General features: G+C 36.9%; 1 protein-coding gene across 2 annotated transcripts in view; it reads left to right on the top strand.

The window, feature by feature from the left end:
* The window catches only part of SLC8A1 (solute carrier family 8 member A1), a 257765-nt gene that overhangs the window by 35586 nt on the left and 199349 nt on the right, over positions 1-22830 (top strand). The window contains exons 1-2 of one of the 2 annotated variants that reach the window (XM_070932298.1): positions 12283-12346; positions 19851-21678. In XM_070932298.1, coding sequence (XP_070788399.1) covers positions 19889-21678 — 1790 coding nt within the window. In that variant the 5' untranslated portion in view covers positions 12283-12346; positions 19851-19888. Of the gene's footprint in view, positions 1-12282; positions 12347-19850; positions 21679-22830 lie in introns of those variants that run through there. The other variant, XM_070932297.1, reaches the window with a different exon arrangement.

Genomic DNA, 22830 nt, shown 5'->3' with positions numbered 1-22830 from the left:
ATTGAAACCGCAGAGTTTTAAGTAGAATAAGTCCAATTTTGAAAAGAAACGTTTGCTATATAATTAGCTATATAATGCAGGAAATGAGAAGAAGAAATACAAAAATAGAAAGAAAATGCAAAATGTCAGTTTTTGCTGTAGTCGAGTATTAACTAAGTAATATTATGTTTCCATTGCTTACTTCATTTTTCTTCATTTTTCCATAACAGTTACTCAGCCTCACAAGTAAAAGCAAACTATTTAAATCTAGTTAATTTTGCTTCAATTAGCACAACGGACATTTTCCCCTGTTGTTAAACTCACTACAGTAGCTGTCTCTCTGAGTGTCTTTTCCCCCTTTTAGGTATTTAGTTAAAAATTTCCTTACATAAAATAAACAATTAGAATCACATGCAGCCTTGAGTTCTCTTTCTAAGCAATATGAGATTGGTATTATTTGGGTTCTGTTATTGTCAAGGAAAATGATGGATAGGTGGCAGCATCTTATAAATAATTTTAGTTTCATTCTGCAATAAGAGCCAGCTTGATTTTTTTTAACCTCGGCTCTGTGAGACACTTCAACCATCTGAAGTGGCTGTAGGTGGTGATAGAAGACTGACAAACTTCTGAAAATTGATAAGGGACAAGAAACAAGGTATTAAAAAGAAGTAACAACTCCATAGATACTTTTAAAGTTACTACTTTCTTTATTACAACTTTATAGATAGATAGAAATATATTCATGCATACACAATCAATCTCTTTATGTCTGTTTTTTCTTCTTTAATCAGCTAGGTAGATGGCTGATATTTTCCTCCCACTTTCCATCTGTTTGATCTATCTGTAATCTATGCCAATTTTGCGTTTGTCAAACATATTCTGAAAACAAGAGTTTCTTATACCATAACTTATAACATAATTGATGTTGCCAGACCTCCCACACTTTTCTGTGTGATTGCATAGCTCTCCTCATTTGGGGGCAAGATAAAAAGTGTCATGTTGGCATCCTATAAAGAAGTTCCCAGGTTGCTACTACTTTATTGTGCCTTTCTGTGTCATGAAACACAGAATCAGTTCTGATTATGGTCAATCAGCTGCCTTAAATACAAAGCTAGACAGATTCAGAGGTGTGAATTTCTGTTATATCTCCAGAAAGATGAAACATTAATATTTGAAATATCCTGCTCTGGACATCTAAACATTTAATTCAGTTTGTAAGAATATTTTGGCTTATTCTATTTAGGGAAGATCATAAACAGGAAACATAATCCACCCACTGCCATTGTTGCCCAATAGCTGGTAAGCTGGTAGATATATGCTGCCTTGGGAAAAAAAGGGGGATATTATGACTTTTGCTTTTATGTGGCCTTTGACAGAACTCTTATTTGCCCTAAAATAACTTGAGAAGGCAACTTTGGTAGTGGTGACAATTATTTCTTGAGCTGCAATAGTGCTGCTACTGAGCAATTATATGCTGTACTATGAGTATCTGCAATGTTTCACATGTCCTATTTCAAATATATTCAGGGATGGAATGACTACAAGTGGAGGTGGAATATATGGGTATATTCCACCTCCACTTGTAGAATATATCTCTGGGTGAGATCATCCGTGGTTTTGGGGTGAGAGTCCATCAGTACGCTGATGACACTCAGCTGTACATCTCCACCCCAGACCACCCCAACGATGCCCTTGATGTGATGTCTCGCTGTCTGGAGGCCGTGCGGGTCTGGATGGGGAGAAATAGGCTCAGACTCAACCCTTCCAAGACCAAGTGGCTGTGGCTGCCGGCGTCCCGATATAGTCAGCTGGTGCCATCGCTGACTATTGGGGGTGAATCTTTGCCCCCCACAGAGAGGGCTCGCAATCTGGGCGTCCTCCTGGACGCATGGCTGTCTTTAGAAGAGCATATGACGGCCGTGACCAGGGGGGCTTTTTATCAGGTTCGCCTGATTCGCCAGTTGCAGCCCTTTCTGGACCGGGATGCCTTGCGCACAGTCACTCCTGGCTGGACTATTGTAATGCTCTCTACATGGGGCTCCCCTTGAAGAGCACTCGGAGGCTCCAGCTGGTCCAGAATGCGTCCGCGCGAGTGGTTATGGGAGCAACCCGTTGTGCCCACGTGACACCCCTCCTGCGCGAGCTGCACTGGCTCCCAATGGTCTTCCGGGTGCGATTCAAGGTGTTGGTTACCACCTTTAAAGCGCTCCATGGCATAGGACCCGGGTACCTTCAAGACCGACTTCTGCCACAAACAGCCTCCCACCGGCCAGTTCACTCCCACAGAGAGGGTCTCCTCAGGGTGCCATCTGCCAAGTTATGTCAGCTGGCGACACCCAGGGGGAGGGCCTTCTCTGTGGGAGCCCCTGCCCTGTGGAATGAACTGCCCCCGGAAATGCGGAAGATCTCCGACCTCCATGTATTTTGCTGTGCCCTCAAGACCCTGCTGTTCCGCCAAGCCGGGCTATCAATTTAATGATTTTTAAATTGGGTTTTAAATTTTTGAGGTTTTAAATTTCAGCCGAATTATGTAATAATTTTAATTATTTTTAACTGATGTTTGTCTTTGTGTTTTTAATAGGCTGTACACCGCCCTGAGTCCTTCGGGAGAAGGGCGGTATAGAAATAAAATTATTTATTTATTTATTTATAAAATTTATAGGCAGTACCCATTGCTCAGGCCAGCAGCTGGCTGTTTAAAATGGTGTTTTCTCAACCTCAGCAACTTTAAAACTTGTGGACATCAATTCCCAGAATTTTTAAATCGTCCTAAAGTTTCTGAGGTTGAGAAACATTGGCCTGGAATATGTTTTCCCTAGTGTGGTAACTTCAGGAATTTATGGGCTGCGACTCCAGGATTCCACTTCAGATTTGGAAAGTTTCATTAGATGATGATGTAACTTGGGTAGTAACCTCAGTCACAAAGCACTACCCATAGGAGCTTCTGGGTAAAGAAAATGACAGGTGCTAGTGAGAAGTTACTAACAGACCCATCACAAGTTTTACTTTATGCTGTTCCACTTTAGGATTGGCAGTTTATTTATTTTATATATGCCTTTTTCTCCTAAGGAGAATGTGTATACAATAAAATGCCAGTGGTGGGTTGCCCCCGGTTCGGACTGTTTCTATTGAACCGGTAGTAAAACCAAAGGGAGGCTCCGCCCACCGACACCGATGCCATCAGAACTCTTCTGGGCATGCGCAGAAGCTTCTGCGCATGCACAGAAGAATGTGCTAGTGAAGCAAGCACGTGCGTGCGGCCCCGTTGCGAACTGGTAGTAAAGGTAAGTAGAACCCACCCCTGTAAAATATGTATAAAATGGTGTACAATAAAAACAGTATAACAAGAAGATATAGTTGAATGATGACAGTTAAAAGCTTATTAATATTAATAAAAATACAAATATACAGGTAGTCCTCAATTTACAACAGTTCATTTAGTGACCATTAAAAGTTACAACGGCACTCAACAAAGTGACTTATGACCGTTTTTCACACTTATGACACTTGGGAATTGTGGTCATAGGTCAAGGACTACCTGTATAGACAATGTTCTTTGCATAGAATATGGCTTTCTTCAGCCTCAATGCAAAGCGACTGAATTAGCTTTGTCTAACTTAGTTGGTCCATCTGACAAGGATGGGTCATGGCCTTCTTCAGTTGAATTTTCATTTCCAGATTTGTGCTTTCTGGGTTCACGTTCAGGTTACATGAAAGACTTCTTCATGAAAGTAGTACCTTTACTAATATGGTACAATAATAGACACTGGCTACTTCATACTGATTCAACTATTAGCACGCACTTGAAAATGCAGCCATTATTTGTTGAGTTTGTGTATTGTGCCAAACCACAGTTTATTTAAGCACATTAAATTAATAAATCATAACCACCTGATTCATATAACCTATTAATCCATAAACTCTGCAATAGAATCCATAATGGCAAGGTTAACACAGCATGATAAGCCAAAATCAAACAATCTACATTATGGCTTAATTGTGTGCCATTATATTAGTGGAACAGATACTGTAGATGCTATGAAGTAGAGAGGTTATGATAGTATCATTGCTTTTCTTGGCATTATAAATTTGTAAAGTAACTTGGCTTACCTTATAACTGACATAATTCTTTAGAATTTGAACAGGTATGTTAAATGAAACTTATGCTGCTCTGTCATATGGATGAGGAAAAATGAGAAATGAGGCTAGCAGAAGTTCCAAGTGCAATTACATCTGTCATGCTGAAAAAAATATAGAGTAGCACCAACCGGTCCTTATGTGTCGCGATATAGTCAGCTGGTGCCATCGCTGACTATTGGGGATGAGTCTTTACCCCCCACAGAGAGGGCTCGCAATCTGGGCGTCCTCCTGGACGCCCAGCTGTCTTTAGAAGAACATATGACGGCCGTGGCCAGGGGGGCTTTTTATCAGGTTCACCTGATTCACCAGTTGCAGCCCTTTCTGGATCGCGATGCCTTGCGCACAATCACTCATGCCCTTGTCACCTCCCGACTGGACTACTGCAATGCTCTCTACATGGGGCTCCCCTTGAAAAGCACCTGGAGGCTCCAACTGGTCCAGAATGCGGCCGCGCGGGTGGTTATGGGCGCAACTCGTTGTGCCCATATGACACCCCTCCTGTGCGAGCTGCACTGGCTCCCAGTGGTCTTCCGGGTGCGATTCAAGGTGTTGGTTATCACCTTTAAAGCACTCCATGGCATTGGACCTGAGTACCTTCGAGACCGTCTTCTGCCACCAGTAGCCTCCCACCGGCCAGTTCGCTCCCACAGAGAGGGTCTCCTCAGGGTGCCATCGGCCAAATTATGTCGGCTGGTGACACCCAGGGGGAGGGCCTTCTCTGTGGGAGCCCCTGCCCTTTGGAATGAATTGCCCCCTGAAATGCGTAAGATCTCCGATCTCCATGTATTTCGCTGTGCCCTCAAAACCTTGTTGTTCCACCAGGCCGGGCTATCAATGTAAAGATTTTAATTGGTTTTAAATATGGGATTTTAAATTTGGGAGTTATAAAATTGGGCCAATTATTTAATAATTTTAACAATTTTAAAATTTTGTCTGTCCTTGTGCTTTTAATCAGGCTGTACACCGCCCTGAGTCCTTCGGAAGAAGGGCGGTATAGAAATAAAATTAATAAATAAAATAAATAAATAAATAAATCTTGGAATGAAGAAATGGGACCCTCTAATTTTTATTTCTAAAAACACAAACATGGTACAAATTTTTGGTACAAAATTCAGTTTCCTTTCAATCACAGTTCAAAACCGTAAGCAAGCTTTTAGCCATAAAGCTGAAAAAGATTATTCAAGAACCAGGCTGATGCCTGAATAAACTTTCCAGAATTCAAAGATTGTTCCTGATTCTTTGTGCTGCTTTTTTCTACTTCTGCTGCTATCCAACTAAAATTATGCTCAATAAGGTAACAGGAATTTGAGTATTGATATATGTTTTTTCATTCTTTCATAACAGTGTTTTGTTTGTTAGAACACATTCTGTCTTGGAATAATCTTCAGTAAAATAGCATGGTGTTAACCTTTTTTTAAAGCAATAATCAGTGTTCTATGAATATAAAATGTACTACTTCTAATTTAATTGCAGTGCAATTCATAATAGTCCAACAAATAGAAACATTACCAGTATTAAACATCATTTTTCATAACAATTAAAAGCATATTTTACAAATGAATTTTTAGCAAGAAAAAGTCTGCAAATTTATGGAACTTCATGAATAGTATTAAATTTAGTTAACTGAATTCTGGAGGCACACATGACCTTATTTGGGTTTGTTTTCTTTTATAGTGTGCTGCAGTGCTGATGGAATGTTAATTTCAAATACACAACAGTAACAGTAACAACAATAAAAATTAATTATGGAAATCAAGTCCTGAGCCTGGTCAATTTGGCTGCGATTCCAGTACAGATGATGGTCTAAACTTTTCATTTTGCATGTTATATCCATAGTGAGGCATATTTAGGTAACTATGTTTACATTTTGCTTGTTGATTTTATTTTGAACAGTTACTGGATAAAGAAAGAAAGACCTGTCATGGGCTGGTAATAGTTCTAACATAAAATATTCAATAGAGGAAAGAAAAAGATTGTCCACAGATGTTTTACACTGAAATTATGTTCAGAATGCTCTGGGCTTTTGTCCATTTTTGGAAAAAGCTTGGTGGTTATTTTTAAATAAGTCTGCTTAATTTTGGTATTACCAAATTCATATAGAAGATTGCAAATGTTAGCAGTTTTACAACTTGCTAAAAGAAGAACAGTTATCTTATCAATTGAGGAGTTATTGGCAGTAGGGTGAGTGGAAGAATAATGCTTTTTCCGTGGAAAGTTAAAAGTTAGCAATGCTAAAATGTTCCAGTCTAGGTATATCTTCTGTAAAAGTTGTCAAATTGCATTATTACAGCAGCATTATCTCAACTATAGCCTTTAATCAATTATTTTCTTGGGGTGAAGTATTTAGGCTTAGACTGAATCTGTTATAATCTGGATTCTAACTCATTTTGCAGCAGAAACAGCTTGTTTTGATTACTTTCATAGATGACCATCAAGACATGGATAGATTGCCTCTGTTAATTCTTCAACACCATTTTTAAGATAATCAACTATGATAGCCTCCTGAAGCATTTGACTGATCTTTATTTATTTATTTACTTGCTGGATGTATTTTCATATGCTACTGCTTTTCATCTTGAAGCTCTTTATAGTACATCATTTTAAAAAATACAGAAAGAAACTGTTAAAACAACGTAAAAACATAACAACTAAAAAATTCTGAGGAAAAGGAAAACTAAACAATCATTCACTTAATATTCATAAAAGGAAGCATGTGCAGTAGGTAGATACTTTAACAATCAGGAGAGCTTTCCAAAAATCTCACACTTAGTACATACATAAAAAGTTCATATCCAGTCCATATCACTAAAAGTAGTTGCAGCTAATTCAGTTTAGCAGAACATGCACAGTCAGATGCCCTACTCAACAGTGTCATCATCACAAACTCTATCAGTAGTTATTTCCAGATTAAAGGGAAGGGTATATGGCAAATTATAATAGTGCAATATGGATTTACCAGTGTATAACCAGCTATAGCTAGATTATTCCAGTCCAAGGAAGTCTGTATAACAAGTGAAGCTGGCAGTTGGTATTCTTGGTCACAGAAGTCACTTGAATAATAATAAATATGAGAACCTCCAAATTAAATGTCTGTTGTTGTTTTTTTCTGAAAGATGCAGGAAAACTGATTCAGAACAGGCAATTTCCATTTCAGAAACACTACCCACACGTTCTTGCCGAGATTAAGCCTCCTATTATTACCTTGCTCACCTCGTCACTGTGTTCTAGCTATTGCTTTCAAACACATACAGCTTTCTTCTGAAAAGTAGAACTGAGTAGAACTGGGTGTCATCTGTGTATTGATGATAGCTACTCAAGAAACTCCTGATGACTGCCTCCTACAATTGCACTGGGGATAAAATATTTGCTAGAATGCAGAGAAAGTTCTCATATTACTCTCTGAGGCTATTTTTCCTAGTAGAGGTGGAACTATTATAATTCAGCACCTTCAGGTCCAGAGATAGCCTAGGAAAATTTTTTGGTTAATGATATCAGTGGCTGCTAAAAATGAAGCAGGATCAATAGATCCTCTTCCTCCCACCCTCTCCCTCTCATATAAAGTTACTTATAAACCAACCAGGAGTGCATCATTGTATCCCTTTGAGTCTAATGGCACTATTAATTATCTAAAGATGTATTTAGTAATCCTTAGATCCACTTTGCTCAGTTGACTAATTTAAATAAGGCAAGATGGACAGAGGTATAGATCAGACAAACTGGACAAGTATAAACATCTTGTCCACACTCTCAAAATCTAAAAATGTTTCCATTCCATCCAGAATTAGATCTGATGGTGCATTAGATCTCAGTGTGTTCTGTAACAAAAGCAGCATTTAAAGTCAAGATGAAAAGGATTCTGTCCTCAAGCTGCCTTGCAAATCTGTCACAACAAATACTTAAGGCCTCCAATAATGTTTTTTTATAAACTCTGTCTTCCCTTCATGCAAAAGACAGCTCCTTGAATATGCAGTGGAGGCCACAAATTAAGCCTTCCACACAGTAGACAGGATTGTGCACAGTCACAGATGTTCCATGATGAATCTGTTACCATTTGTACCATAGCCTCTGTTTGCATGTTGTATTGTCCAGAGCAGCAAAGAATGACACATGCTATCAGGCTTCATGGTGCCAAACAATATGCAGGTATTCTGGAAATTCTTCTAAAGCATTCAACATCCCATTAGATTCCATAAATCCCCAGGGGCAGATCAACTTACTGGGTTACTGAATCCTTCAGGAAGAAAATGGTGAAGTGAAATGAAAAATGGCCAGACTATCACCATTGGATAGTCTGACCATCATGACAGAGGAACTAACTTATCCCATGTACAGGATATTACAAATACTATTTCATGGCAAAAAATTAAATTGAGGATGTGCCCAGTTTTGGCTTTTGACTCAGTGATAGTCAAAACAGAGTCATCGTTGCCATCCCAGGTTGGCCAGTGTAGGGCATCTTCAATTTATTTAGTTAACCGTTGTGACTCCAGTACATTTGAGGCATATTTAAAATAGAAAACAATTATTTACACTGAACAATTTTTAAAATTATTTTGAGTGCATGCAATATGCGTTCTCTCTGCAACTAAAGTATGCTACCTTGAAGAAGTCTGTGTGGAAGGAATATAACAGAGGTGTAAAAATAAATATAATTGTATGGCCTAGTGCTGTGATAATGCTGCTAGAGAAACTGTGATATCATTAGAATTAGCCGAAGCATTTTACTGGGGAAACCCCATGCTGCTGATTTCTTAATAGAACACGAAACATGAGTGAATGGGTAATCTCACTGTGTTCTGAATATAGCTCCAATATAGTTCCATATTTCCTATAAATATGTGAATTAAAGCCCTGACATTATACAAGAGCCAACAGTTTGATATCTCTAGTGTGTTTAGTTCAAGCATGTTTTAAATAGACATTTTTGAAAAGTCTGTATTATAATTTTTATCTATTTCTATATGTGAATCAGTGCAAAAATCTTTAAGTAAATATTCTTTTTCCAAATCTTGCAACTGCAACTGAAATACACCTGTGTACAGTCACCTGGGAAATGGCCTCCTGAGAGAAGCTTGTCTGTTACCTGCCTTGTTATTCTTCCAGAGCCAGACACATGCTTAAAAAACAAGTCAGACTTTTAAACACTTTTAAGTTTTATTTTATTGATAAGGCATTTTATTATTTAATATGCTACTGTACTGCTTTTTGGATTGATTTCTGTATTTTGTTGTATTTTGTTCTGATCTTGACATTTCCAAAGTAGCATACAACAACCCACTGAAGAATGTGGCATATATGATGAAGATAAATAAAATTTGTATTTATTTTTTCATTCATTCATTTTCTATAGCATATAAAATTAATATCAATACTTTTTACATTAAAGAACTATATTATGTTTGTTAAAAAGAAGGGGAAGGCCTGAAGGTATTGCTGTTTATGAGTCACACAATAGAAGTGTTTTTGTATGAAATTGGGTTTTTTGTGAGAATCTTATGTTGCGTTGAACTTTATTTTTCTCTAAATGCAGACACTTGTTACATTTAAATAAATGTTTTGGATGTCAGATTCCCATCTATGAAGTTTATTTTTCTTGCGGATTCACCTTGAACATCTTCCAGGAATCATAGCATACATTCTCGTATTTTGGCACTCAGTTTCTGACCAAGAACTGTTACTGGCCTGGTGAACAAATGCATGCATATAGCCTAGTGATTTACTATTTTGTTCCAAAAGTGCTTTTGACCTAAGTTACAATTTAGCCATTCAATATTTCCTATTCCACCACAGTTTGTCAACCCAGTGAGAGAATGACTATGCCTTCTACTGCTTAATAAATGCCCCAATTTTCTGGAGATTGAGTATCTCTGAATAAATGGAAGGAATATTGATTTATAATTCAACATCCTTAAAAATGAACATTTGTATTTTAGTTTTAAGCCAAGTTCAGCATTTATTTACTTATTCATTAGGTTATTCAATTTATGTCGTTGCCCACTTGCTAGGTGACTTGGGGCAACTAATAAGAGTTTAAAACACCAAATACTGTAAAAGAAGCATGGCAGAAAACCATAACATATAAAAAAACATATTTCACTGGGGACCAGACATAGAATCTATATAGTTACTAGAGCTTCATCCTGGCCCAACCCAGGTCTACAATCTCCCATGGCAATGCATACACACACTTTTCTTGGATTGTCAAGATTAATCCATATACATAAAGAAAAAGCTAGAAAAAAATCAGTGTACATCAGTCCTGCAGAAGAATGGGAAGTAGGTCAAAATTCTTAGGTACTCAAGCCAAATTTATATGCAGCTATTGACTAACTGCTTAGAATTTTTTAGCACTGCCTAAGATGTTGATTCCTTCCCTGTTTGCAATTTATATTGTTTCACATGTAGTAAGACCAGTTTCAACTTTTCTACCTTATCAGAATAACAAGACAGTGCCCCAAATAATGGAACTTCTGCTTATAAACTTCAGGTAGCAGCAGTCTCTTATTGTCTTTCAGAAGTCTGTAAATTGTGTCCAAAGCCTTTGATATTTTATCTATTTTAATGTTATGGATATATTGTTTAAGATATATATATATATATATATATATATATATATATATATATATATATATATATATATATATATATATATATAAGTTTAGTATTGTCCATCTTTAATTTGAAGAAGTTGTTTGATTTTCAACATTTGCATGTGTTTAAAAAAAGACTTCATGAACTGTAGCTTGTTTTGTCGTTTAAATCTGACAAATTGTCGTTAGTCTTGAGTGTAGAATACTTTAAATAAGTCAATTTCAGATGATGGACCATAAAGCTAGATGATTCAGAAAACATAATTCAGTTTAATCATGATTTAGAGATCAAATATAATAGTTAACCATAGTTAATATCAAGAGCCATTGGTGCAGTGGTTAAGGCATTAGGCTAGAAACCAGGAAACTCTTCAGTTCTAGTTCTGCCTTAGGCACAAAACTAGCTGTGTGATCTTGGGCCAGTTACTTTCAGGTCTAGGAAGCAGGCAATGGCAAATCACTTCTGCAATCTTGTTGGGAAAACTGCAGGGATTTGTTCAGCCAGGAATCAACACTGACTCAAAAGACAGCAAAAAAAAAAAGTTTAATTTAAATTAGACGAGATAGCTACTGATCTCCTTGCAGCCATGCCAAAGGAGAAGAGGGGTGCACATGAGCCAGAGAATTGCCTTGACTCATTCTTGTCATGGTAAATCATAGGTTATTACACTGTCTGAATACAGCTTTAGCATGAATTGCAGTTATATGGCTCTCCAGGCATTCCAGAAACTAGAGATTAGATGTAAAAATTAGCAGGCTGGAAATTCAGGTATTAGGCTTTTCATTTCATACTTGGCTAACATTTTTACATATGTTAGTACGTAAAAATCATAACTGCAAAGACAGCTTTAATACAGAAGCAATCTGAAGTTACTGTTTCATCTGGTATATGAATCAGGAACCATTTGCATGCAAAGCATGTGCTGAGTCATTGAGCCATGGCTCTTTCCACAGCATAGATTTCACAGGAGGCCATTAGTATCTTGCATACAGCCCTGAGTTTTCCTCCTGCTTCCCCCACCCCTTGGCCCAGTTATGAGGAGTATTTCAAATATAACAGATCTGTTAGATTGATCAGATGTACTCAAGAAGCATTTTTTTTTTGCATTAAATATCAGGGGCACAACAGATTCAGATTCAGATTCAGAGTTCACACTACATTAATATCTTTTCTTCCTCCAACCTGTCACATGGTATAACAAAAAGACAGCTAAGAAGGTGCAATCTTCATAATTTCTGGTCAGTTAAAATTTGATTCAGAAAGTTCTAGAATGTAAATGAATCTTCAAGCAAACAGTGGGGTGATTTATTCATCAATTTTGGTACAGCAATTTTGGCCATAGGTCAAGTCTTTTAAAGGTTCTGGAGTTGGTCTAAATTGCACTGTTTATATCACCTTACACACTGACCCTCAGTGCAATAATTCCTTAACCCTAACCCTAACCCTTTTTCTTTCCATTCTTGCTGCAGGGATTTCACATTTACACCAGCTTTGCTTCTTCAGAATTTTTGCATAATTTGGGGACATACCAAATCTGTGTCTAAGCAAGTGTATCAGATTAATCATTTAAAAAAAAAAAAACAGTGTTATAGTCAAAGTCAATTGTACATGATGGTCAAATGTATTATCACTGAAGGTAATTTGTTTAAATAATATTCTGTGTTAAATTGTTTTCTCTTTCTTTTTTTCTTTTTCTTTTCTTTTTCTTTTTTTTGTCTCTCTTTTTCCAACACTCACTCAGAATCCCTCACAGACACACAGTGTTAACAGTTAGAGCTGATTCATTATATATGATGCAACTGAACACCCAAGCTTATAAAAATAACCGGAGATCTGTTATTATGTTGCTGCTATCATATTAGTTCAGTTACTGAAATGAAATGTAGCCCAAAGCATATATACTTGCATATAAAATAGCTTCCTAGGATAGATTGTGGGGGGGGGGGGGATTCCTTCCAGTTCTTTTTAACTACAAAATTAAAATGTGGAATCTCACTCTAGTTGAGAAAATAGTTGCTACTCCAGACCTGATTTTGATAGTTTTCAAAACAGTGGTCACCTTCCATTTTATTTTTCTGACATGGTATCTGAATTTCGATAGCATGAATTTTAGAAAGATTGGCTTGGCCAGATGACATCACATTAATTTCCCTAGTATAGAATTGGACTGTCTGAATAAGTCTGAATTATTATTCACATCATAGGAAGTTTTCTTATACTCAGTCTAATTACAGTCTGTCTGTGAGCCTTACTACTGTATTGTTAATGTACAGGTAGTCCTTGATTTACAACAGTTCATTTAGTGGCTGTTGAAAGTTACAATGGCACTGAAAAAAGGAATTTATGACTGTTTTTCACACTTACGACCATTGCATCATACCCATGGTCAGGTGATCAGAATTTGGATGCTTGACAATTGACTCATATTTATGATAGTTGCAGTGTTCCAGGGTCATGTGATCAGCTTTTGTGACCTTCTGACAAGCAAAGATAATGGAGAAGACAGATTGAACTGCAGTGATTCACTTAACAACTATGGGAAGAAAAATTGTAAAATGAGGCAAAACTCACTTAACAAATGTTTCATTTAGCAAGAGAAATTTTAAGCTCAATTGTAGTTGTAACTCGAGGACTACCTGTACTTAAAAAGCCATCTTTCGGAAACTTGACACCTTGTTAATTTATACTTTCAGTTTTACTTTACTTTTTAAAATTTTCCTTTGGGAAAATTGTAAGAAAAAAGTAAAAAATAAAGTCTTACACAAACAAGTTTTTGCTATTTAATATTCCTGTAGCAGAGAAAATGGCAGCAAAAGCAGTTTGCTAGCAAAACTTAAGACCGTTACTGAAGGATCTCAGGTGATAAAGGGCAAGACAGTAGAGTCAGAAAAGAGATGGAGCATCTGGTCTTACAGATTATAGGTAGAAGCTAAGGAGAAATATAGTTATAGTAATTTGTTCTGGTGATCACTGGAAGCTTTGTCAAAAACCCATAAAATTAGTCAATGTGGCCTAGTGGTGCTATATATCCTTCAGTTGATACTGAATAGGCATGAAATTGATTAAGTGCTAGGCTTTTTTACACATCATGCTCTTACAATCCATAATAAAGGGACAGTATGAATCAAGGTATTTTTGTGTTCTGTAACATAGGGATCTCAAATCAGTATTTCAATTATTATATTTGGACTCTGTCTTCCATTTAAAACCTAGTGATATTCCCTTGTATTTTATAGCGGCAGAGATTTTCACTGCCATCCAATGTGCTCCATAATTATTCAAAAGTATTGAAGAAGTGGCATTTGTAATGAGACAGTGATAGTAGAAATCTGAACATAGAGTACTATGACTATGGTTTGGCAAAGCAACAGTTATATGAAGGCTAAACTAAGGAGAAATTTCCTGATTGTGAGAGCTGTTAAACAAGGGAACAGCCTGCTTCCTGAAGTTAAGGATGATGGAGGTTTTCAAGAAAAGATTGGACAGCCATTTGTCCAGGACGGTATGAGAATTCCTGCAAAAGGCATTGGGTTCGGCTAGAGCCGTGATGGTAAACATATGGCACGCGTGCCAGAAGTGGCACGCAGTGCCCTTTTTGTGGACACACAAGCCAGTGCCCCAGTTCAGCTTTGCTGTGCATACGTGCACACCTCCCGCTGGCCAGCTGGTCTTTGGGTCTCTGCCACACATGCACGGGGGGACGGGGTCCATGCGGGATGCATGCACATGTTCAGGGAGTGGGCGCATGTGTGGGAGCCACACACTCATTGCATTTTGGGGGTTCGGGTGCTTGCTTGCTTTGGGCACTCAGTCCAAAAAAGGTTAGCCATCACTGGACTAGAGAAGCTTGATCCTTTCTAAACCTATGGGTCTATGATCATATGACTATAATCATAGTCATATGTAGTCTTCTGCAGCATATTTTTAATAAACTCTAGCCGCTATGCTTTCCTGTAGCACAGAAAATGTGAGAATTCAGAAGTAATGGATTATGTAATGTTTGATGTGTTGAATGAATGTCATAACAATGACAATATACAACAATTAAGAATCACCTCTGACGAGATGGGCAGCATTCAAACAATCAAACAATTTGGATACATAAAGCCTTTATAGTAACAGTTGCTGTATGAGGGAGACGGGTGTACTTTAAACATAAGTAAAATACATAAAGCAGAGGAACCCAACTTGTGTCTTGCTAATTTAATATATAGTAGAATGCTGGAGATTTATCATTAGCAAAAGAAAGTAGGCTCCTTATATTTTCCCAGTTTCCCTCCCAGTAAATTTAGGATATAGTTTTGATTTCAGAGCTCCATCCAAATAGAAATTGCTGAGGAAGAAGTTTTAAGATGGCAGTGAATGCTATAATTTAACACCCCCACCCTCATATAAACATGTATTGATATTTTATATTAAACTCTGGATTTAATGGACTGGCTTATTGCCATCTGTTTTTTTTACTACCGGTTCTGTGGGTGTGGCTTAGTGGGCGTCGCAAGGGAAGGATACTACAAAATCCCCATTCCCTCCCCACTCCTGGGGGAAAGATATTGCAAAATCTCCATTCCCACCCCACTTTGGGCTCAGCCAGAGGTGGTATTTGCCAATTCTCTGAACTGCTCAAAATTTCCGCTACCAGTTCTCCAGAACCTGTCAGAACCTGATGGATTTCACCCCACAGTAACTCCTTGGGTCTGACCCTTTGCTACAGTTTTACTTTTGTATATTTTTCTTGTATGGGCTGCCCCATGAGCCTGTGTTAATTAAGTGCTCTAAATTAGATTGCCCTCTTTGTTAAGCATAAAGCAAAAGCTTGCTGCTCAATTGCAATCTCAAGTTCCCAACAGCCAGCTTTTTAAAAATCAGATTTCACACTACACTTTGTGTAACTAATGAAATGCCAAAGATAGCATCCATGGACACCTCTTATTTTGCCCCTTCTATAGTTCTGTTATGTGAATCTATTCATTGTCCCCTGAGCCTAAATTAACATTGTAACTTTACTTTAACTTTAGTTGGGAAGAGCCCTTTTTGTCAGCAAAAATTAGCTTCCTCAGTTGTCTGTGTATTTTGAGCCTGTCAGGAAAGCGCCATTCCCAAGCCACTTTTAATGCCACAATTTGCATAAATAATAGTTAAGTGATGCCACAGATGGCATCTATTAACACCTCCTGCTCTCACCAAGCAAAGGAAGTAAGCAACTTCTTTTTGGTCAGCAAATTTTGCTAATGCTGCCTGCAGTATGAACAAGAGGAGCTACCAAACACATTAAAAATAAGTGCAGAACTACGTAGATATTTACTTTCACAGAATTGCCAGAAAGGTAAAACCAATTCCTTTATTATACAGTAGTGCTTAAAAGTTTGTGAGTACTTTTGAATTTTCAATATTTTTACCTAAATATGATCTAATCATATTTTTACCAAATATGATCTAAATGTGATCGCTTTTCCACACAAGTCCTCTTAACTAAAGAGAACCCAATTAAACAAATGAATTGAAAACATACTTGTTCATTCATGTGGGAGAGATCACAATTTATGTTGTTTATGCAGAAACATGGTAAGTTCAAAATGATTCATAAACTTTTAAACTCCGCTGTATTTTATTATTTGTTAAATATATTTGCAGCCTATCTCGCCATTTTTACTTTTGTTGCAAAGAAACTGTGTACTCAGTAGAGAGTAATATTTAAAATGTTATATTAAGACTAAGGTTGCCTCCAGAGGTACTTGGTTTGTGACTCCCAGAGCTGTTTTCTAGGATGAGCAAGGTCCCTGGGCAATTGCTTGCTGATCAGCACTGAGTGTACACTGAGTGCACTTCAATGGAACAGAAGTCATAGATTCTGTTTACTCTGGTTTTAGGACTAATTTGTAACAGAAACTGCCTTGCTTGGTTTTCATGTTGGATGACCTACCTGGGAAAGGGACAAGAGGCGTATAACCTGATTCAGTGTCTTAGACATCTCTGACCATACTGTTGACCATGGTATCTTTTGGGACAGAAAAACATTTAGGACAGAACCCTTCTAGTTCTGCTTTTGCTTGAATGGCCAGTTAGAGAAGAGGGTGCTGAAGGATTACTGATTTGCATTGTGACTATCATTAGGCCTGTGATTATGTTTAAGACTGCATTATTTTTAACATCTACATGAAACCTATGTAGGAGGTTATCAAGGACAGAGGTGGAGTGTCACCAAATATGCAGGTGACACCCAGCTTTAGTTTTCCATTTCATCTAATATAGATGAGACAGTAGAAGTTCTGAATCAGTGCCTGGGCAGGGTAATGAGATCTTATCAACTGAGATTCAATCCAAAGAAGATGGAAATAATCCTTTTTGTGAGTGGTTTGCCTATTCATGTAAGTAATGTTTATCCTGTTCCAAAAGTAGTTGTGCTTCACTTAAGGAACGGATGTTGCCTCAGGAGCTTGGAGCGCCTTTTATCGGTTTAAGCTGATATACCAAGTGTGCCTCTAACTAAATAGAGTTTTATAACAATTGTTCACATTTTTAAATTTCCATATCGACTATTGTAATGTATTATATGTGGGACTGTTTTAGGAAATGATCCTGAATCAGCTTCTTCAAAGCCTGGCAGTTAAACTGCTGGCTAAAATTATTCAATACTAATCTCCATTGCACTTGCCATCTGAACTTCTCAGTCTACAGTAATTCAAAAATTCCACTATAATTATAATTAGCAGTAGTAGTACTAACAGCAGCAGCAGTAGTAATAGTTAGATTTCTCTACCATTTTTCTCCAGGAACCAACAGTTTATTTAAATGTCTTACACAAAATTAATCTTAGTTACTTCTAGACAAGATGGGAGGCACAGAGGTCTAATCAATAAAATAAATTATAATAAATAATAACATTATGTGAAGCAATATTTTCTCCCATGTTTATAAATTAGGATACCCATTAGCTTCATTTCAAGCAGAGAGAAAATCTTTTGATTGTGGTGCCTTGTCTGCGAACACTAGTGTTGTATTACTCTTTTTGAAATATTAGACAAAGGCCTTTTTTATTTTTATTTTCGGGTATTTTAAAAGCCATTTTAATGGATTAGAATGTTAGTGTTCTAATTGCTATTTTATCACTGTGATTTCATGCTGTATTCATTATCATTATTGATGCTCAAAATAGACCTTACTGACATGATCGTTGTTTATAACTACCTCAGTAGATTAATTATAGTATATAAGAAACATGTAACGTCATACTTGTTTATTTATTTATTCTAATTTTATGCTATGCATCAAAAAGGCCTATGCAGTGTAAAGTTAATTAAAGCCTACTATAAAAAGCAAACCTTTATAAATGTTTGTAAACATTTTATAAAATATATAAAATATTGTATAAACCATTTAAAAATACAAAATAGTATTTACAAATTAGATAAAAACAAGCATCAATAGTGTGAAAGTGCTTTGGACATTCCAACAAAAGAATCTGTGGATGCTGCAGCCAGGGAGGTGTGTTTACTTCTGCTTCCAGTTTTATTAATGAGAGTCTGTCTCTCTTTGTTGTGAGCAATCTATAACAAGTTAACAAGTGGAAGTACAAATACATTGCAATAGAAAGGCGATTGAATACCTGCCTTGACAAGTGCTTCTTTCAGAGTTGGATCTGGTAAAGAGCACTACCTAGAGTAGGGACTAGAGGTATTTGTAATAGGAGGATGTGACAATGTCTCCAGAGTCTTGTTTTCTTTTACTTTTACTTTTACTTTTACTTTTACTTTTACTTTTACTTTTACTTTTACTTTTACTTTTACTTTTACTTTACTTTACTTTACTTTACTTTACTTTACTTTACTTTACTTTACTTTACTTTACTTTACTTTACTTTACTTTACTTTACTTTTTTATTTTATTTTATTTTTTTAAAAAAGTGAGTCCTAGTGAGTCCTTGGCTCAACAATGCTGGGAATTGATGCGATCCCCTGCTATTCCCCAAGAAGCTTACTTGAAAGCTTCAGTGAGGTCTCTGAAATCAGAACTCTTAAAATATGTTTTAATTTTTGCCTTGAGATGTGTCTTTACATTTCCATGGAATTTTATTTTTATCTAGGATTTTTTACCTTCTATTTTTAGCTTTTGTATTTCTTTGCTACTTTTCCTGAGAAAGCTCAAGACAGGTTATAAATATCCTAAATAAATAAATCAGTTTATTCCCTTTCATGTCTGAATTGTAAGAAGGCATATTGTTTCAATAAAAGGACTATGGGACTGGGCTGCTGATTTGAACCCCAAGTATGTCTAGTGGTTTGATCCTGTTTCCAATGTTAATGCTTTAACCATGGAAGTTTATGCATTTGTAAGTTTTACGTAAGAATGATTTCAAGTGTCAGATTGATGAAATCTGGGAAAATATTATTAAAAATAAAATACTGTTTACTTAGACTTTTCAAAAAAAAATAATTATTTTTTCCTAAATATTCCTAAGCAAACACTAATGGTCATGATATAAAAGAGAAATACTTGTTATGGATCAGTTAGTAGATAAAAGATATAATGCACAGAATAGAAATAAATAATTCTGAGAATGATTGTAGAAAGAAAGTTTGGGCTTGCTCTGGGGATTTCCATACATATCTAGACAGTATGGAAAACAGTTCAAGCTTTGTCACATCTAGCTGGACTAGTGTTTCTCAACCTTAGCAACTTTAAAATGTATGGACTTCAACTCCCAAAATTCCCCAGCCAGCCACGCTGGGCGTTGAAATCCACACATCTTAGAAACACTATACGTAACTATTCTGTATGATACACGTTACTGAATATGGCATTGTATTTTATTTATTTATAAAACAGAAAATACAATTTCAGCAATGATATAGTTGTGTCTTCACCATTATGCCTATACCATTAACCTATACCATTGTTTCAATGACTTTAATCTGAATACAAGTTGAATAGAAAACTATTATTTGAGAGTAGATCTATAGATTTAAAAATATAATTCAGCAATTGAAAATTACTTTATGGACTTCAGTTTTGTAAATTCAGGATTTTTTTTCCTAGAAGGTAAAAGATTATGTAAAACGGTGAACCTTATAGAAAGAAAAAAGCTCTAGCTTTCTTCAGTTGAATGTTGGTAATATATTTCACATTTTTGTATTTTGCAGGTTAGAAAACCTTTGAAAATTGGTCTGACAGAACAATCATGATGGGATTAAGGAATTCAACTGCCTTGCCTGGTGGTCTTCTCCTTTTAATTGTTGCATTTTTGCTATGCCATGTGGACAAAGTACATACAGAACATCAACCTGAAGAAACCAATCATTCAGAAGAATGTTCTGGTACCTATTTCTGTAAGAAAGGTGTAATTTTGCCAATTTGGGAACCTCAAGATCCTTCATTTGGTGATAAAATAGCAAGAGCTACTGTATACTTTGTGGCCATGGTCTACATGTTTCTAGGAGTGTCTATTATAGCAGATCGTTTCATGTCATCCATAGAAGTTATTACTTCCCAAGAGAGAGAGATAACAATCAAGAAACCCAACGGTGAGACCAGCAAGACAACAGTAAGAGTTTGGAATGAAACTGTATCGAACTTAACATTGATGGCTTTGGGCTCTTCTGCACCTGAGATCCTCCTATCTGTCATTGAAGTGTGTGGCCATGGCTTCAAGGCAGGAGACCTTGGACCAAGCACTATTGTAGGAAGTGCTGCCTTTAATATGTTTGTCATTATAGCCATTTGTGTTTATGTTGTTCCTGATGGAGAAATCAGGAAGATTAAGCATCTTCGTGTGTTTTTTGTCACTGCAGCTTGGAGCATTTTTGCCTATACTTGGCTGTATTTAATTTTGTCAGTTATATCACCTGGAGTAGTAGAAGTCTGGGAAAGTTTACTCACTTTCTTCTTTTTTCCTATCTGTGTCGTGTTTGCATGGGTTGCTGATCGAAGGCTTTTATTCTACAAGTATGTCTACAAGAAGTACAGAGCTGGAAAGCAGAGAGGCATGATAATTGAACATGAGGGTGAAGGGCCGCAATCTAAGGCTGATATTGAAATGGATGGAAAGATAGTTAATTCCCATGTTGAAAGTTTCTTGGATGGCACTCTGGTCCTAGAGGTGGATGAGAAGGATCAAGATGATGAAGAAGCAAGGAGAGAAATGGCTAGAATCCTGAAGGAATTGAAACAGAAGCATCCAGACAAAGAGATTGAACAGCTAATAGAACTAGCTAATTATCAAGTTCTGAGTCAGCAACAAAAGAGTCGCGCCTTTTATCGCATTCAGGCTACTCGGTTAATGACTGGAGCTGGCAACATATTGAAGCGACATGCAGCTGACCAAGCACGAAAAGCAGTCAGCATGCATGAAGTCAACTGTGAAGTGGCAGACAATGACCCTGTCAGTAAGATCTATTTTGAGCAGAGCACCTACCAGTGCCTTGAGAATTGTGGCACAGTAGCTCTAACAATTGCCCGTAGAGGTGGTGATTTGACCAAAACAGTCTTGGTTGATTTCAGAACAGAAGATGGTACAGCCAATGCAGGGTCTGATTACGAGTTCACTGAAGGGACAGTGGTATTCAAGCCAGGTGAGACACAAAAAGAAATAAGAGTTGGTATAATTGATGATGACATATTTGAGGAAGATGAGAATTTCCTTGTTCACCTCAATAATGTGAAAGTGTCAGAACGATCTGAAGAAGGTGTTCTAGAGGGCAACCATGTTGCAACTGTGGCATGCCTGGGTTCACCTGCTACAGCCACGGTTACAATCTTTGATGATGATCATGCTGGCATATTTACTTTTGAGGAACCAGTCACTCATATAAGTGAGAGTGTGGGGACCATGGAAGTGAAAGTGCTACGGACATCTGGAGCTCGAGGAAATGTTATTGTGCCATACAAAACAATTGAAGGCACAGCCAAGGGAGGCGGAGAGGACTTCGAGGACACCTGTGGAGAGCTTGAATTTCAGAATGATGAGATTGTGTAAGTAGTGCTTAACCTTTGGGGGTTTATAAGTGTTTGTTTGCTTGTCTATCTGATAAAATATTCTATTTAGAGCATTTCATAATTAATGCTGTATCAAAAGCTGAAGACGCTTGTAGAGTGACATTACTTTAAAATATAACTCAAAATGCTGTTGGACTTTCCTGAAGATTTTATGTGTGTCATGAAATAGTATGTATGTGAAAGAGTGAGTGTTATTAAAGAGTGAATTCTGAATGTGAATATAATCGAAAGCGTGTCTTGCATTGAAACTACTCCATGACCTCATCACCCTTTCAGAAATTCCAGTCATTATTAACTGAGAATAATAAAAAGCAGTACGGAAAATTGTAGTTTCCTTTTGTAAGCACAGACATATCCTGAACTCATCTCATAGTCAAGAAGGCCTTATATTCAGAACTAGTTTAGGATTTACAAAATAAAAACAAAAGACTATGACTAATAAATACAGATAGGTTGCAAGTTCAGAGAGTCATTAGCCTTTGTGACATTATGAAACATTTATAGTTTGCACTTTGAAGTGAATGTTACCATGTGGGGGAAGGTCCAATTAGGCGAGGCAGTTTGACAGTTTACAAATATGAAAGCAGTTAAAAAGGAAGCATTGCTGATAAGCATTTCCTGGCTGCTAGGAAACTTTTCTTCTCTCACTTTTTTTCCCATGTATGTATGGAATCCATACACACAAATACACACATCTTTTTTTCAGCTGATACTTCCTAAAGAAAAAAATGCTAATGTGTAGTTTAAGTATTTGCTCAGGCAATGACAGCCAAAATCAAGTCTCCATTTGATCATGAAACTTACTGGATAACTGTGGGCCAGCCCAAACTATCTTACAGTATGTCTGATAACAGATAATGTTGTTAGAATAAAAAGGGCTGAAGTCCTATAGCCATTTCTTTGAGCAGAGGGAAGGATATATAGTTTTATATAGTTTTATATATCCTCATCCCAAAACTCACTTAAACAAAATGGCTGGACTATTTAAATTGATTCTGCTTGCTTGAAGCCTAACACGTGCAGCTCACAATCGCAACACCTAGTCTTAACATATGAAACATATGTGCTGAATCCAAGGACGTTTTGTATAATTCTATGCAACTGAGCCATATTAAGCCGTGAGTGGAT

The sequence above is a fragment of the Pituophis catenifer genome, unplaced genomic scaffold, assembly GCF_029215685.1.
Source record: "Pituophis catenifer annectens isolate HBS135680 unplaced genomic scaffold, rPitCat1.0.hap2 SCAF_1, whole genome shotgun sequence".
NCBI classification, from domain to species: domain Eukaryota; kingdom Metazoa; phylum Chordata; class Lepidosauria; order Squamata; family Colubridae; genus Pituophis; species Pituophis catenifer.
Note: the sequence above shows the minus strand (reverse complement) of the source record. Positions and strands in the feature narration are given on the sequence as shown.